Below are 18,965 nucleotides of genomic sequence, written 5' to 3'. Positions count from 1 at the left end.
TTTGCAACCATCCGTGGTATTACTTGAATCTGGGGGGGGGGGGGGGGCTTGGACCTTGAATATTTCTCAACTTTTTTATTTTTTTTTATGACTTTTGTAAATGTATTTTCTCTACTACTGTGCCACTGCTGGTATATCCTGTTCTAAACAATAAAGAATTTTATGAAATATATAAACATGAAAGTCTTGTGTAGTTATTTGTTTTAATATATATATACACACACAGTCATACACAGGTAATATGGCACCAAATGTTTTTAGTTATAATTTGGTGATAATAAATTCACAGTAATTCACCAATAATTCTAATTAATTGTAATGTTTGAAAAGATTTTATTGAACATTTTTAAACATGTCGACATGTTTTGACATAGGACCCACAAGTCACAAACATAATATTGATATTAAACTTTAATACATAAAAGGGCTGAGGAATTAACACATTTTGGCACACCGATTGTAAGAAGTCCTGTATAATAAGTCGTTCCATCTCTGTATACCGGTAATGTACATGTCTAGCTATACCACAGTCCACAGGTATAGGTGTGCGTGCTGCATATAAGGACCAATAGGTGATCATTTGGCAATATCAAGGAAATGTCAACAAGTCTGAGTCCTCGTCTGCACCTTCCGAGTCTGAATGCAATCAATTCTCAAGTCCAAGTCATCATCAGTGCTCAAGTCCAAGTCGAGTCACGAGTTGAACGTGCTGTATTTCATGGTTCAACTTACTGTATTTCATGGTTCAACTTACTGTATTTCATGGTTCAACTTACTGTATTTCATGGTTCAACTTACTGTATTTCATGGTTGAACTTGCTGTATTTCATGGTTCAACTTGCTGTATTTCATGGTTCAACTTGCTGTATTTCATGGTTGAACGTGCTGTATTTCATGGTTCAACTTACTGTATTTCATGGTTGAACTTGCTGTATTTCATGGTTCAACTTGCTGTATTTCATGGTTCAACTTGCTGTATTTCATGGTTGAACTTGCTGTATTTCATGGTTGAACGTGCTGTATTTCATGGTTCAACTTGCTGTATTTCATGGTTGAACGTGCTGTATTTCATGGTTGAACGTGCTGTATTTCATGGTTCAACTTACTGTATTTCATGGTTCAACTTGCTGTATTTCATGGTTGAACGTGCTGTATTTCATGGTTCAACTTGCTGTATTTCATGGTTCAACTTGCTGTATTTCATGGTTGAACGTGCTGTATTTCATGGTTCAACTTACTGTATTTCATGGTTCAACTTACTGTATTTCATGGTTGAACTTACTGTATTTCATGGTTCAATTTACTGTATTTCATGGTTGTGAACTGTTTCTTTATGTTGGTGATGCTTGTGAAAACGAAACACATCTAGAAACACAACTACGCTTAGCCTAAGCGATGATGAAGACGTTGGAATTCTAAATGTCACACTGTGTGACCATGGATGAAGATTCCCGCTTATTTCCATGATTATTTCAGTCTTTCTGTATTGTCCTGATCACATCCTTGTGGAGCGAGAGAGCGTGTGTGTGTGTGTTTATACTGTGTGTGTGTGTGTGTGTGTGTGTTGTGTCCATGCTCACGCCACCTGGGACGGGTCCCAGCAGTACTTGTGGCTACAGTCCAGAGCGGAGAGGCGCTCCATGTGGCTGTGGCTCAGCGTGAAGTCCAGCAGCCTGCCGTTGTCTGCTACTCTGTCGGGCTGACAGGACTTCGGGAGCACTGGCACCCCCTGCTGGACCGCCCACCGCAACAGCACCTGATTGATTGATTGATTGAAAAGTTTATTAACAGATTGCAGAATGGGTACAGTACAGTACAGCTCAATACATACAATTGTTAAGGGGATGCAGACCAGAGAAAGACTTTCGACTTGTTTACATCAGGGTCCCCCATTTTCAATTCATCATAACATATATGACATACATGACATACAGATAGACAGTACTGCTACATCTATACATTTATGACATATCAGATTTGCAAATACAGTACTATACACGCATACATGTCGTTTAAATATTAATAAACATTATATACACTTAAAGAAACTAGTCATTAAAATACATACTGTATGTAGTATATATTAGATATTAATAAAAATGATATACATTTAAAGAAACAAGTAGTTCAAATACATAATGTAGTATATATTAAATATGAATAAAAATGATATACATTTAAAGAAACAAGTAATTCAAATACATAATGTAGTATATATTAAATATGAATAAAAATGATATACATTTAAAGAAACAAGTCATTAAAAATACATATGTAGTATATATTAGATATTAGATTAATGCAAATACGAAATCTACAATTAAAGAAACAAATATTAAAATACATATAAATAAATATAAGGGTCAAAATTGTATACAAAAATCGATTCCAAAGCATAATGTATTACATATGAATACAAATTAATATAAATGTTAAATGTCTTAAATCCTGAATTTAAAAATAAAAAACACTAAGTCCAAAAAAGATACATTACAGCACAGTAAACCTTTAAATACAGCACAGTAAACCTTTAAATACAGAGTACAGTACCTCTTTTCCCACATCCCCCAAAGCATTTAAAAAAGCAGCTACATGATTCCTCATAAAAGACATACTCTACCCATAGGCATGCAGAGGACGGGAGAGATATCCCTCCCACGGCGACAGAACCTGGGGACATGTTTACATGTGACTCCCCTACAGAACCTGGGGACATGTTTACATGCGACTCCCCTACAGAACCTGGGGACATGTTTACATGCGACTCCCCTACAGAACCTGGACACGCATACATGTCGTTTAAATATTAATAAACATTATATACACTTAAAGAAACTAGTCATTAAAATACATACTGTATGTAGTATATATTAGATATTAATAAAAATGATATACATTTAAAGAAACAAGTAGTTCAAATACATAATGTAGTATATATTAAATATGAATAAAAATGATATACATTTAAAGAAACAAGTAATTCAAATACATAATGTAGTATATATTAAATATGAATAAAAATGATATACATTTAAAGAAACAAGTCATTAAAAATACATATGTAGTATATATTAGATATTAGATGAATGCAAATACGAAATCTACAATTAAAGAAACAAATATTAAAATACATATAAATAAATATAAGGGTCAAAATTGTATACAAAAATCGATTCCAAAGCATAATGTATTACATATGAATACAAATTAATATAAATGTTAAATGTCTTAAATCCTGAATTTAAAAATAAAAAACACTAAGTCCAAAAAAGATACATTACAGCACAGTAAACCTTTAAATACAGCACAGTAAACCTTTAAATACAGAGTACAGTACCTCTTTTCCCACATCCCCCAAAGCATTTAAAAAAGCAGCTACATGATTCCTCATAAAAGACATACTCTACCCATAGGCATGCAGAGGACGGGAGAGATATCCCTCCCACGGCGACAGAACCTGGGGACATGTTTACATGTGACTCCCCTACAGAACCTGGGGACATGTTTACATGCGACTCCCCTACAGAACCTGGGGACATGTTTACATGCGACTCCCCTACAGAACCTGGGGACATGTTTACATGCGACTCCCCTACAGAACCTGGGGACATGTTTACATGTGACTCCCCTACAGAACCTGGGGACATGTTTACATGCGACTCCCCTACAGAACCAGGGGACATGTTTACATGTGACTCCCCTACAGAACCTGGGGACATGTTTACATGTGACTCCCCTACAGAACCTGGGGACATGTTTACATGCGACTCCCCTACAGAACCTGGGGACATGTTTACATGTGACTCCCCTACAGAACCTGGGGACATGTTTACATGTGACTCCCCTACAGAACCTGGGGACATGTTTACATGTGACTCCCCTACATTCACTCGACAGAGGTGGCCCCTTGCTGCTCAAGGACGGTCACTCGCGGATAAAATAACGTCACAGTCATCGTTCACCCAAAAGTGAGCGTGAGTGAGAGAGAGAGAGAGAAGGGGGAACTTCAGGGGCACCTGCTGTGTCCCCCACCGGGAATATTTTATTTCTGTATGTATAATAATAATAATAATGGGTCTCATTCTCCAACAGACTTACGACAAAGGGCTTTCTATTAGGCCCATTTGAGACCCTTTCGGGCAAGACATGAATATAGACAATATATTATAATATAATATTAATTATATAGGTTTTATTGGGACGGTTGGTGAATCCCAAAATCCTCCCCGAAAAGGTCTCAAATGGCCCTAAGAGAAAGCCCTTTTTGTCGTAAGTCCTTGGTGAATGAGACCCAATAACTTTATTTGTATAGCACTTTTCATACAGAGGTTGCAGTTCAAAGTGCTTCACAACAGTAAAAAATACAGGCATAAGCGAGCATAAAAAGATAGACAGGTAGAATCACAGTGTTTCACATTAGGATCTAGCATCCCAATAGGCTCTCCGCTTACAGTTTTCAGTAACACAAATAGTAAAAAATAGTTTAAAATGATTCAGTTTAAAAATAGTCAAAAAATTATAAAATAGAACGGACATAAAAAATACAGGCATGAGCGAGCATAGCAAGGTATGGCAAATCACAGTGTTTCACATTAGGATCTAGCATCCTAATAGGCTCTCTATTCAGTAATACAAATAATCAGTTTCACATTTGGATCTAGCAAATAATAAAAATAGTTTAAAATGATTCAGTTTAAAAATAGTCATCAGTAAGAAGTAAAAAGTGCAATAACCGACACATGAATTTGATAGGCAGTGTATAAGAGTAGGCAGGGTAAGAATAGTGCAGGTAAATACAAGTTGTGTCAGGATATCCCTGATGTTTCCTCTTGCCACTAGGTGGTAGCAGATATCTATCAGTGAAATGCCTGAGCAAAGAGATAGGTTTTAAGCTGTCTTTTAAAGATGTCTAGCGAGTTGGCTTCCCTGATGTTTTGGGGTAGCTTGTTCCATAGTTTTGGGGCATAGTTGATAAAGGCTGCATTACCGATCCTCTTTTGACTGCTTCTGGGAGCCTCTAGTAGTCCAGCAGCTGATGATCGCAGTGTTCTTGCTGGTGTGTAATTTATTAGAGTGTTGGCGGTGTAGCTAGGTCCCTGTCCATTTAGAGCTTTGTATGTAAGGAGAAGGACCTTAAAGTCAATTCTAAATGTTACAGGAAGCCAGTGTAAAGCAGCTAAGACTGGACTAATGTGCTCTCTCCTTTTGGTTCTAGTTAGCAGTCGGGCTGCAGAGTTTTGGATTAGCTGAAGCCTCTCTGTGGTTTTCTTAGGGAGACCTGTGAAAAGTGCATTACAGTAGTCTAACCGGCTAGATATGAATGCATGAATTAGCTTCTCAGCATCGTTCTGATTAATAAATGGTCGTACTTTTGCTATATTTCTGAGATGGAAGAACGATGTTTTCGTCACTTTGCTAATATGAGAATTGAAGTTCAGTTCTGAATCTATGATAACCCCAAGACTAGTGACCTCAGATTTGATCCAAGGGGTTAGTCCCCCCAGGTTCTTTATTAATGTTTCTTTTTTAGTTTTGGAGCCGATAATTAGAATTTCAGTTTTGTTCTCGTTTAGTTTCAGGAAGTTCTTACTCATCCATTTATTTATTGCCAGTAAGCAGTCTGTAATGGAGCTAATCGCTGTATCATTTGGTTCAGCAGATATGTACAGTTGTGTATCATCCGCATAGCTATGGAAATCTACATTATGTTCTCTGATGATATCACCCAGCGGTAACATGTAAAGGGAGAAGAGTAAAGGACCTAAGCAACTCCCTTGTGCAACTCCATAGTTGTTGTCGTATATATCAGACATGTGATCTCCTAGTTTAACATAGAATTTCCTCCCTCTGATGTATGTTTTAAACCAGCCCAGCACATGTTCTGAGAAACCGACATGGTTTTCAAGACGATCGATTAGAATATCGTGATCGATTGTATCAAATGCTGCACTGAGATCTAACAGGATAAGGATGGAGATCTTATTCTCGTCAGAGTTTAGTCTGAGGTCACTGATTATTTTGGTGAGAGCAGTTTCAGTGCTATGATATTTTCTGAATCCTGACTGAAATTCTTCTAAGATGTTGTTTTCTTCAAGAAAGGAATTTATTTGAACTGAAACTATCTTTTCAAGTACTTTACTAATGAATGGTAGGTTGGATATTGGATGATAATTTGCCATTTCATTACTATCCAAGTTAGGTTTTTTTAGTAATGGCTTTACAACTGCTGTTTTAAAGGCATCCGGGAAAATACCAGTCCTAAGGGAAGTGTTTATGATATCTAGCACAGGGCTTGAAACACTATTAAATACCCGTTTGAAGAAAGCTCTAGGTATAGGGTCAATGTCTGAGGTGGAGGAGTTACATTCTGAGACAGTTTTGCAGAGTACATCTAATGTGATGCATGTGAAACTTCTCATGGTTACATTGCGCGGTTTGCCGCAATCAGCTTTATTTCCATCATGAGTAATGCTGGCCCTGATCAAGGTTATTTTGTTGTTAAAGTAGAAGTAGTAGTAGAAGTCTTTATTTGTCATCAGATTAACACACACGCATGCGATGGGCGACCCACAGGAACACATACATGCACTGAGTCGCTGATGAAATGTTCTCTGCACCTCCCATCCCCCCCCCCCCCCCCCCCCCCCCCACAAGGGCAGCCGGGAGCAGACAAGGGCTGCAGCGTGCGCCGCGCCCGGGGACCAATCCAAGTGCTCCTGTCCGTCTTCGTCAGGGACACAACAGCGTTAGCAATCTAAAAATGTGCATGTTTTTCCATTGGGTTTATATTCTGGAGGGGAAACCCTTGCGAGCACAGGGAGAACATGCAAACTCCACACAGAAAGGCCCGGGAGATACCCCACCTGGGTAACTGGTAACACGGCAACCTGGTCCCCAAGCAGGAATCAAACCCAGGACCTTCTAGCTGTGAGGCAACAGTGTTAACCACTACACAGTTATTTTTTGGGGTAAAGACATCCGTTCATTCATTTCCCAGGTAGTTCTTCTGTCGTTTTTTTTTCTTCATTTTTGCAACTTGTTTCCTTTCCTCCTGCCAAACAAAAACCTAGTTTTGTGACTGACACTTCACTCCTACCAATCACATCCATGACACCCTGCCAACGCAGATGTCATTCTATGCTCGATCTACACTCATTACCTCCACAAAAGGTTATGTAATTGGTCCCGTCTGTGAATAAGTAAGTCTCTTAAGTCACATGAATGAGATATCTCTCTGAGATTGCCCTGAGATTTCCTGTGCACACTCATGACCCCAAGAGGAAACCTACTGATGTTGGTGACCCCCCTGACCTTTCCTCTAGTGTCAACATCATGTATCTCCTCATTTACAGTCACTAAAACTGCTGTGAACATTCAGGACACCTGTTGATTTGGGTGACCCTGTGGCCTTTCCTCTAGCCGTATGGATTTATAGCCTGGGTCTGTTGAGACCGGCAATATCCACAACTCTTTGTTTCTGTCATCTACCCGGTAAAATGTTGCATGTGAAAGTAACGGCAAAGTGGGGAGATTGTTAGGCCTTGGCGGAGGTCTGCACTCTACTGAAGCATTCTTCTAGTTTTACCAGTGATTGGACAAACATGTGATAATCCGTGAACGACTAAAAGAGAGATGTCTTTGTCTTCCGACCACCAGACCTCTTTATGAATCAGTTCAGTGTTTTCTCTACCATCGCATCGGCAAGATCGATCACCCTTTTCTGAAACGGATCGGTTTCAAGGTACTAAAAGACATTTGAGTAATTCATGGAGTAATGGAGTCTTGAGGTGATGAATGCGTGAATGAGGGTTTCAGCGGTCGGGAAAGAGAGGTATGATTTGATCCTTTGATCCAGGAGGGGGGGGGGGGGGGGCGGTGACATTGAGGGAGGACTGAGGAGGGTGAGGAGGACGGAGTGGCTGATGGTGTCGGATGCAGCACTGAGAACGTCGAGGGAGCCGGTGTCAGAAGAAAGGTCGTCGGTGACGTTAAGAAGGGCTGTTTACCGGGTTGTGATCTGAAGCCAGACTGAAATGGTTCATAGAGAAACAATTCACCAAGAAGCAAGTCACAGGGTGTGTGTAGAGAGAGAGGGAGAGAGAGCTTGAGAACACCAAGAACAGCCCACCGCAATAAAACATAAGATACAAAAAGGGATTATATTAGGGATGTCCCGATCCGATCATGTGGGGATTTTTTTTTTTTTTTTACTTTCTTTTTTTTATTCAACAAACATGACCATGTTCACGTCTTAAACTCATACTGAGGCCTTAGTTTTGGTTTTAAATTGCATATCACCAATCATTTATTTATTGTCACACAGAGCAGAAGAATTTTGCCAAAACAAACGCATTTCCTTTGATTTTATTATACATCAAATGATTTATGTCAAGGATTGCAATGCCTCGCTTGAATGTAATGTGAGAAATTGGGATGAAAAAAGAAATAATAATAATTTTTTTTTCCGGATCGGGAAAGATCAGTATCGGTAGATACTCAAAATTACATGATCGGGATCGGATCGGGAGCAAAAAAAATTGATCAGGACATCCCTAGATTATATCACAAGTTATGATATATACAGTATATACAGTCTACATCAACGCCTTGAGGAGATACCACCCTGCCTGAAAGAATTTCTTTAGTATTGGTTTCTATGGAGAGGTTTAGTGTCACATGATCTAAGTGCTGTTTCAGAGTCCCTTCCACTGCAAGAACTAATCCTGAGGAAGTAGACACAGATAATCCTAATTATATATGGCCGTTTATATTTGGAAATGTATTAAGATCAAGTTCTATCCAAACCCAACTTTGAGTACTTTTAATTGAGGACAAACTAAAACTTGTGTTGTGGTCCTCACATGGCTGGCTGGGTGCCAGGGTTGGGATCAATTCATGTTCAATTCAGTGAATTCAGAAAGTGTTTTTTCTTTCAAGTTCAAATACTGAAATAAACTCGACATGAAAGGGTTGTTCTACATATTGACCTGTTTGAGTTGAAAGTGAATTGATACCAATCCTGTTGCACGTGTGTGTGTGTGTGTGTGTGTGTGTGTGTGTGTGTGTGTGTGTGTGTGTGTGTGTGTGTGTGTGTGTGTGTGTGTGTGTGTGTGTTAGGGCTGGACGGTATGGTCTGAATAAAATGTATATCACGGTATAATTTGAAGCATAGACGGTAACGGTATATATCACAGTATATTCATTTATCTTAAAATGTCTATATAAATGCTTCTGAAGGGGTAAAACACTGGCAGCTATTACTGTACTTGTATTACTAGGACACATTTCACATAGTACAGAGGTATTTTAGAGACCTTTATTGTGCAAAACTGCAATAGAAAAATGCAAAACCTTTTCTCAAGTTACTTCCATCTCTAAAAAACACTTTTTTCATGAAATACAATAAACTCAAGCTGCACAAAGTGAAAATAAAAACAACTGCAGGACACGAGGTTTCTTTCCCTCAAACAACTCAAACACAATAAAACTCCAACATAACTTAACTTTAGTGTACATGCTTGACAACGTAGAGAGAGCGAGAGAGCGTGATGTAATAGGTTTGAGTTTGAGGTTTGAGCATCCTAAGTTGCCGTAGTTGATGATGTCACACCAGGATGTCATTGTCAACACAGAGTTGGAAACGAAAGCAGCCCGATGGATAAAGCGATATAAAGAAACGAATAGCCAATAAATGTGAAGTTATCTTTGAACCTCTGTTGTCAAGCCTCGTCAATATACCCCCCCCCCCCCCCCCCCCTTTCCTCACTAATGAAACTGGTGCCGCGGAGTCATGTTAGAACGTTAGCCCGTTGCTGCACTAAAGCAAGTCTCCTCTCAGCCTCCTTAGCCAAATCGAAATGCCCAAACTATATGGCAAGTTCCGTGAGCAAGTGGAGAAAAACTCAGTACAATTAAACACTATGCAAGTAACGTTAACGTCATTGCTACTGCTGTGACTAGCTGCTCTAGTCTACCGGTCACAAGGTATGAAGGTATAGTCAAAATCCATACCGTAGCGCAAATTCATACCGTTTATACCATATACCGTCCACCCCTAGTGTGTGTGTACCTGTGCGGGTGTCCGTGCACAGCCCTGTGCGACCTCCACGACCACAGGGTCTGTGACCAGCTCTCCTTTCCCCAGCGAGGAGTAGGCCTGGAAACACACACCATGCTCCTCACACACTGTCCTCAACTCAGCCTGGCACAGCCGCGGGTGAAACTCCACCTGGGGAGGGAGGGGGAGAGAGAGAGAGACACACACACACACCATTACACATAAGGAAGAGATAAGGATGACTACACACACTAAGTCACACACAAACCACTGTGGCTAGTGGTTTTCCAAAGTCACTAGCCACTCAGCATTTTCACTAGCCAAAAATCCCCGCACTCGCGCCCCCACCCAAAAAGTTATAAATATAGGTCATTGGACAATGTAACTGCAAGCATTTGTTTGGACATATGATTTTATTTGAACAGAAACATCTAAAATAACATCTAATCCAAAATGTCAGTAGTGTGGTGTGTGCTAAAATAATATCTAATCCAAAGTGTCAGTAGTGTGGTGTGTGATAAAATAACATCTAATCCAATAACATCTGTCCCCACCCGAACATCCCACCCGCCCAGACAAGTACAAACTTAATTAATTAAATTGTAGAGCACTGTGATATAAAGTGTTACCAATATTTGCTTTAATGTCTAGTCCCCTATTCAGTGTGTGTGTGTGTGTGTGTGTGAGGGGGGTCAAGGGATCAAATGATCAAATGTCCTCCAAGCTTTCAATAGTTTGTTTAAGTTTATTCCTTTCAGCCTCAGCAATGTAGAACATAAATTCCTTGGCTCTGTTTATGTTTCGGTATGTATTGCCAACATGCAAGCCTTTCTGCTCATCTACCCTGAAGAAAAAACAGTATGACTTAGCTATGTATTTTTCATATAACGTTAACACTGAGTGCGTTTACATGCACACTATACGCCGATCATAACCCAACTGTAAGAGCCGCATTTAAGCTTAACTGTTTTGATTCATTCTGAACCTGCATTAATACATTTCTCTGTTTCAGTGAGTGGGGCGCTTTGCTCAGGTGAATGGGGCAGGGCTAACGCTATAAGCCACAGGTGCGGCGTGTGACGGCAGAGCAGCAGGCAGCAGCAATACTGTCATTGACCCGTCAACGCAGACGCAACCTTTTGTTCCCGAGATTATTAGGATCTCTTGTTTATTTCTATGTACGATATTGTTTTCATATTTTATTCTTGCTGGACATTAAAAGAGCAAAAATAGCAACAAAAACGTGCAGTGGTTTCTGTTCTGCAACTGCGAGTCTGACACTGCTTCCCAGCCCTACAAGTGGCCAAGAAAGGAAGATTCAAATAGAGTTATAGGACAGACCTGTTTGGATTTTGGCCACTACATTAAGTCAATGACAAGCTGTGATTGAAGAGCACGGATTATTGGAGGATCAAAGGGATCCGAAGGAACGAAAAAGGATTATTGGAGGATCAAAGGGGTCCAAAGGAACGAAAAGCGCCGGCCCGACGCGCGGCTACAAACAGAGGAAGGAAACGCCGGCCCGACGTGCGGCCTGTAAACAAGCAAACAAGCAAATAATTGAGGTATGTGCTTGCAAAAACAAACGCCACATGAATAATTATTCGTTTGGAATAAATGCATGGATTATTACTAAACGGACTTCGCCTCTGATACTGGTGTTTATGGACAGTGAATATTTTATTTTGTACTTGTGACATATCATGGATAAAAAGAGCAGCCAAGGAAACGCCGGCCTGGCGTGCGGCTGTAACCAAACAAACAATTGAGAAAGACAATGATAATAAAATAACCAGCCACTGTTTCTAAACACGTTGAAGACCTTTTGGATTTATTTATTTGTTTATTCTGAATTAAAATGGCGAGTTCAGATGAGGCAGACCTGCCCGTTAATGATATGGATGAGGCGCAGCTGCGCGCATCGAGACAAGGAAAGGCTTCCAATTTAACACAGAGAATGAACATTGTGCACAGCCTAATGTCTGATAAAGAATGCCTGGATAAAGTCAAAGGGAACATGATAAAGTTTAACGGACTTTCGGATGGTTTTAAAGCCTTGCATGTCTCATATGCGCAAATGTTGGATGAGAGCGCAAGACAAGAGGACGATGAGAAATGGTATCAACCGAGAGCCACACAGATAATCTCATTCCTTGCCAAAGTTACAAAGTGGATAACCGACGTAGAAAATGCTGATTCACTCAACTTGATTCAAGTGGAAGGTCTGCCAGCTGACGAAGGTGAAAATGAAGGAGTAGGGTATATCTGCAGTGCCGCAGCCCGAAATGAAGACTGCGATCCAAATATGATGGCCACACGCTCAACGGGGTCTAGCCGCTCTTCCTCCCACTCTTCCTCTTCCTCAAACGCATTATGCATCAACGCGGAGGCAGAGAGAGAAGGCTTATTGGCTAAAGCTAATATGTTACAAGAAAAAACATGCCATTGAAGAACAGGAACAAATGTTACAAAAAAAGGGAGAAACATTAGGAGAAATAGCAGCCAACACAGCCAAAATTAACTATCTTAAAGACATTGAATTAAAAAGGTGCCGCCCTGCACGGGCTGAAGCAGCAGCTACCACGCTGGTATATTCAAAGCCAGATGTTTCAGTTCATCCTTATGACATAAGTGCTCCAGTTGTTAGGAGCAAGGCAGGAGCACATCACTTGCCCTTTTTTAATGTTAATGATGGTAATGCTCACAGTTGGCCCGATGCTCAGCCAGAAGATGACATTAACGACCAGCACCAGCCCCAACCAGTGCACAATATTCGACCTGTCATGCCCCAAAACACAGCCAACTCTGACACAAAGACAAAGCCCCCCCTACGCCCAGCACAGCAAAGGATGACCACTTGATTAAAATACTGGAAAATCAAAGCAGCTTGACGAGGATTCTTGTGAAACAACAACTTCTCTCGACGCTGCTGCAAGGAAATATTCCACCCTTTGATGGACACATTCTGGAATACAAGTCCTTTATTCACTCCTTTGAACATTGTATTGAGAGCAAAACAGACAACAACAGAGACAGGTTGCAGTTCCTTATACAGTTTACAAGAGGCCAAGCTCAACGGCTAGTCAAAAGCTGTGACTATATGTCTCCAGACAGAGGCTATCAGAAAGCAAAAGATCTACTAAAGGAAAACTTTGGGAACGAATACAAGCTCTCTTGTGCTTACCTGGAAAAAGCTCTATCCTGGCCCCTAGTTAAAACTGAAGATTCAAGGTCGCTGCAGGATTACGCCATGTTTCTAAGGCGTTGCTGCAATGCTATGGAGGAAATGGAGTACTTGGAGGAACTAGACACAGTGTCCAACATGAGAGGCATTGTGCTTAAGCTACCGTGCAAACTCCGGGAGAGATGGCGCAGCACAGCCTACGCACTGCAAGAGGGGCGCAGTCGTAGAATAAGGATTTTAGACCTTGTCTGTTTCATTTGAAAGGCAAGCTCGCATACTGGCAGACCCAGTTTTTGGCGATCTTCAAGACCAGTCAGTTGCCAAAGGAAAGGTGGCTGTAAATACTAGATCTCCTGTTAAACCACAGATCCCAAGGGTGTACCACAGCAGTTTTGCCACAGGTGTCACTATTTCCCCAAAAGAAAAAGAGCGTGAACCCTCCTGTCCCTTCTGTGGAGGTGGACACACATTGGATATCGCTGCTGTCGGGACAAAACCTCATAAGCCGCATTTAAGCTTAACTGTTTTGATTCATTCTGAACCTGCATTAATACATTTCTCTGTTTCAGTGAGTGGGGCGCTTTGCTCAGGTGAATGGGGCGGGGCTAACGCTATAAGCCACAGGTGCGGCATGTGACGGCAGGGCAGCAGGCAGCAGCAATACTGTCATTGACACGCAACGCAGACGCAACCTTTTGTTCCCGAGATTATTAGGATCTCTTGTTTATTTCTATGTACGATATTGTTTTCATATTTTGTTCTTGCTGGACATTAAAAGAGCAAAAAGAGCAACAAAAACGTGCAGTGGTTTCTGTTCTGCGACTGCGAGTCTGACACTGCTTCCCAGCCCTACAAGTGGCCAAGAAAGGAAGATTCAAATAGAGTTATAGGACAGACCTGTTTGGATTTTGGCCACTACACCAAACAATAGAGAGAGAGAGAGAGAGAGAGAGTGAGAGAGGAGAGAGGAGAGAGAGAGAGAGAGAGAGAGAGAGAGAAGAGAGAGAGAGAGAGAGAGAGAGAGAGAGAGAGAGAGAGAGAGAGAGAGAGAGAGAGAGAGAGAGAGAGAGAGAGAGAGAGAGATGAGAGAGAGAGAGGAGAGAGAGAGAGAGAGAGGAGAGAGAGAGAGAGAGGGGGCAGGTGTCCATGGTGCTGAATATTTGCGACAGGGCTGTTAGTCTGGAGGCTGGAGCCTGTATGCTTCTTAATGTTAAATGAATGTGGCTAGCTAACAAAACACCGTAATATTAGTTTAATAATACACGTTACATAATACATGTTAGTTTGTCTAATACTCACTCGCACATCCACAAATAGTCGGTGAAGGGTCTCCCTTTCTTCCCGATTGCGTGAACGTTACGGAAAAGCAGCTTCAACTTGTCCATCTGAGCTGATTTCATTGAGACCAGGGATCTGACCGCAACACTCTCCTCTAACTAACAGACCAGTCTTCGCCCGCTTGGTAGCTAAACTATGTATGTGACCGTTTGATATTTCATGATCCTTTATCGTTTCTAATTTTAAATTGGTTGTGCCAATAACAAACGACAAGCTTTTGGACTTGTCAGTGCCATACACACGACAATCAATGCAGAACATGAACTTCTGCTGTGGATCATATCCAAGCCACTCGCGACCTGAGCGCCACTTTTCAATGAACACCCGCTTTCTTTTATTCGCCTCCTCTACTTTGTTCGTGTTTTCGGACTCGGTCTCATTATCTTTTCTATTTTTAGTTTGTTGGTGGTTTGGTTCACAATATGCCGCCACATTGTAACGTTACGTTAGCTAACTGTCTGTATTGTAACCAGTTGAGCTATTAATGTTAACAGCGTTCGTTCAGCTGTCAGCTGCCAGACACACAACACGGAAGCAACACGACGCTCGCGATAGGGGCCGGGCAAAGTGGATGGGCCAATGAATGAGCACACTGTGCGCACCCAGTCCTGTGGGAGTTGTAGTATTTATATAGTATGAGCTGGATTGACTTCATTATTCCAGATGCCTTTTGTAGACTACAATGTATTTTTTTCATAGAAAAAAAAACCACCCGCCCGATTGGCGGGTAGAATGACGCATCTACCCGCCAATGACGAATTCTACCCGCATTGGGCAGGTGGGCAGGTGTCAACGTAAAGCCCTGATGACAACACACCAATTCACACACACACACATAGACACCATTACACAGATATAAGGGTGAAAACACACACTAATTCACACATAATACATGATATAAGGATGACAACACACTAATTCACACATAATACATGCTATAAGGATGGCAACACACAGTTACGGCTATGTTTGAAGTCTCACAGTGTTCCATTAGACATACCAATTGAACACCACAGATACCACAAATTCTTCTATGAAAGAGAGACATCGAGAGGTTTTGTTTCAGATTTTTATCATCAATTACTAACGTCCTCGTATGAAACCCTCCAACTAGACTCTGTCTGGAGGAGGGATATACCAGACCTGGAAAGTGACTTTGATTGGCAAGGAGCATGGGCAAATGTCCGACTTACATCAAGGAACCCGGACCATCAACAAATCAATCTTAACTATATTCACACAGGACATACTTGACTCCTATAAGACTGAACAGAATGGGTCTTAAACAAGACTCCAAATGCTCCCAATGTACAAATGGGGACGAAGGGACATTTATGCACATGTATTGGCACTGCCCACCAGTTAAGACATTCTGGAAAGATGTGACCCAACAATTATCAAAACTCGTATCTTGGAATATACCTGTACACCCCTCTGTATTACTATTGAATGATGTTTTTGAGTTTGCAGTAAATCCACAGCTAAAGAGATTGGTTTTATCGGGTATCACAGTAGCTAAAAAGCTGATCGCATTACGCTGGTTTCAACCGGAAAAAATTTGCCGGAAAGTTTGGTTTCTTACATATCTCCTCGATGTGATTTATTAAGAAATATCTACAGCAAGAATTCTGGGTCTCAATGAATCCAAAATGTCAATGTGGTTAGAAGTGGTGGAGAGAATAAAAACTAGCTTATAATGGTAGTGTCTGGTTAGGAGCGGGGGATAATGGAGGTACTATCCAAGGAGGGGTCCGGGAGGGGGGGGTTCGAGCTGGAGCATATGTGTGTAGGTTTTTAGATAACAGGTATTAGGGGTATATCCTGTATAAGACATTGGTATAAATGGTCATTTCGTTGGATATACACTGTATATTAATGCTTGTGTATCTTATCGTGTGTTGTCATGTTTGTTTATATGTGTTAAAAAAAAAAAAAAAAAAAAGGATGGCAACACACACTAATTCACACATAATAACATGATATAAGGATGACAACACACTAATTCACACACAATACACGATATAAGGATGGCAACACACACTAATTCACACATAATACATGCTATAAGGATGGCAACACACACTAATTCACACATAATACATGATATAAGGATGACAACACACATTAATTCACACACATAATACATGATATAAGGATGGCAACACACTAATTCACACAAATACATGCTATAAGGATGGCAACACACACTAATTCACACATAATACATGATATAAGGATGACAACACACATTAATTCACACACATAATACATGATATAAGGATGGCAACACACTAATTCACACAAATACATGCTATAAGGATGGCAACACACACTAATTCACACATAATACATGATATAAGGATGACAACACACATTAATTCACACACATAATACATGCTATAAGGATGGCAACACACTAATTCACACAAATACATGATATAAGGATGGCAACATACACTAATTCACACACATAATAACATGCATGCATGTTCTTTCCTCCAAGTTGGTGAAGTTGGCCAATCAGCAATGCCGGATCTGATCAGAATTTTCACCTAAAAACTTCTTGATGAACCTAACCCTTAACTTAACCCTAACCTTAACCTCAGTGGAGACCTCACACTAACCTAAAATACAGAGATGAAAAATCATATTTTTGTGATCATCAATTTTCAAAGTTTTCCCCAACCAGCGCATGGGGGGGGGGGGGGGGGGGGGGGGGATACACTACATGCACATATGTGGAAGAAGTCTACCTAAATCATTTGTAAAAAAAAATATTTTATATACTAATGATTTTCTTGGGGTTATGTACACATATTAAATGCATTAATGTCACCACTGTAGAGGAAGAGGAAATTATGCTGTTCCCCTGGTGCTGTTTTGAAGACATTCATCTATCTCAAACCCCACCCTCTTTTATTGATCCTCCAATCACGACTGTTTCTTCCCTCAGAAACGTGTGATAGGAGGATCAAGAAAAAAGGACAGGGATACCCTATCTATAGCCTGGTATTGGACCAATATCCCATACCAGTATCTGTATCTGTTTTAGTCTCGTATAGGACAGATATCCCATACCAGTATCTGTTTTAGTCTGGTTTCAGACCGATATCCCATACCAGTATCTGTATCTGTTTTAGCCTGGTATCAGAGCGATATCCCATACCAGTATCTGTTTTAGCTTGGTATCAGAGCGATATCCCATACCAGTGTGGAGATGGCGCTGCCGAGGTCAGTCGCCGTTGGTATTGCTCCGCAAAGATTGTGCACACTTTTAGTTATTAAGTTTATTTTTAATACTTTTTGTATAAAAACCACGCTGGCCAGTCACTCATGGACTTAAACTCCGGACTGGAAGAAGAGTTTAACGACACTTTTTGCCAAGATTGGCCATCAGAGATCAGATGGGACAAGGACAAAGACAAAGAGGACAATAGAAAAGGCGGCGGGATCAAGAGGAAGCATAGAGGACAGAGAAGTGGAATCAGAATAAGGCTAAAAAGTTCTGCTTACCGACCTGCGATCCCATCGATTCTGTTGGCAAATGTACGTTCGCTGGAGAATAAGATGGACGATCTCCGTGCAAGGATTCGATTCCAACGAGATGTGAGGGACTGCAACATACTATGTTCCACGGAGACATGGTTGAAGCCAGCAACACCGGATCAAAACATCATCCCATCGGATTCCTTCTCTGTCTTTCGAGCTGACCGAACTGAAGAGTCAGGAAAGTCCGTTGGTGGAGGGGTGGTGTAGTCCCAAGGAGGTGAAGATTCTTTCCCGCTCCTGCTCGCCGGACCTTGTATTTTGTCCATCCTTTGTCGCCCGTTCTATCTCCCCCGGGAATTCACAGAAATCATAACAACTGCAGTTTATATTCCACTGCAAGCCGACACCGCCAGAGCTCTGGCCGACCTACAGGACTATTTGAATCAACACCAAAACAAACATCCGGACGCGGCTATGATCATAGCCGGTGACTTCAACAAGGAAAAAAGTTATGCCAAACTTTTTCCAACATATCAAATGCACAACTAGGGGGGGGAATACGTTGGATCACTGCTACACCACTTTCAAACAGGGCTATAAGGCAGTACCAGCGCCTCCGCTAGGTAAATCAGATCACAACGCCATATTTATTTTACCAAGTTACAAACAACGAGCCCGAGAGGCTGTTGTGTCGCGAGAGGTGAAGCAGTGGTCCGAGAGCTCAGAGGCCACGCTCCAGGATGCACTGGGGGGGCGTAGACTGGGGGATGATACAGTCGAGCTCCAGTGACGTCAGTGAATACGCTGATGTTGTTGTTAGCTTTATAGCAATGTTAGCTGACGGTATTGTCCCCACAAAGAAAACGTAGGTGGACAATTCCATCCGAGTGGCCCTGA

At 41.2% G+C, this 18,965-nt stretch overlaps 1 protein-coding gene across 1 annotated transcript in view; it reads right to left on the bottom strand.

The window, feature by feature from the left end:
- Nucleotides 1-431: 431 nt before the first annotated feature.
- The window catches only part of LOC311234145 (glyoxal reductase), a 39,352-nt gene continuing 20,818 nt past the window's right edge, over nucleotides 432-18,965 (bottom strand). Inside the window, exons 5-6 of the mRNA XM_084321261.1 lie at nucleotides 10,070-10,228; nucleotides 432-1,756 (exon numbers count right to left, since the gene is read on the bottom strand). Coding sequence (XP_084177387.1) covers nucleotides 1,577-1,756; nucleotides 10,070-10,228 — 339 coding nt within the window. The 3' untranslated portion in view covers nucleotides 432-1,576. The remainder of the gene's footprint in view (nucleotides 1,757-10,069; nucleotides 10,229-18,965) is intronic.

Source organism: Notolepis coatsorum, assembly GCF_963971535.1.
Source record: "Notolepis coatsorum genome assembly, chromosome: 1".
Taxonomy (NCBI): Eukaryota; Metazoa; Chordata; class Actinopteri; order Aulopiformes; family Paralepididae; genus Notolepis; species Notolepis coatsorum.
This window is presented reverse-complemented; position numbering and strand designations above follow the sequence as displayed.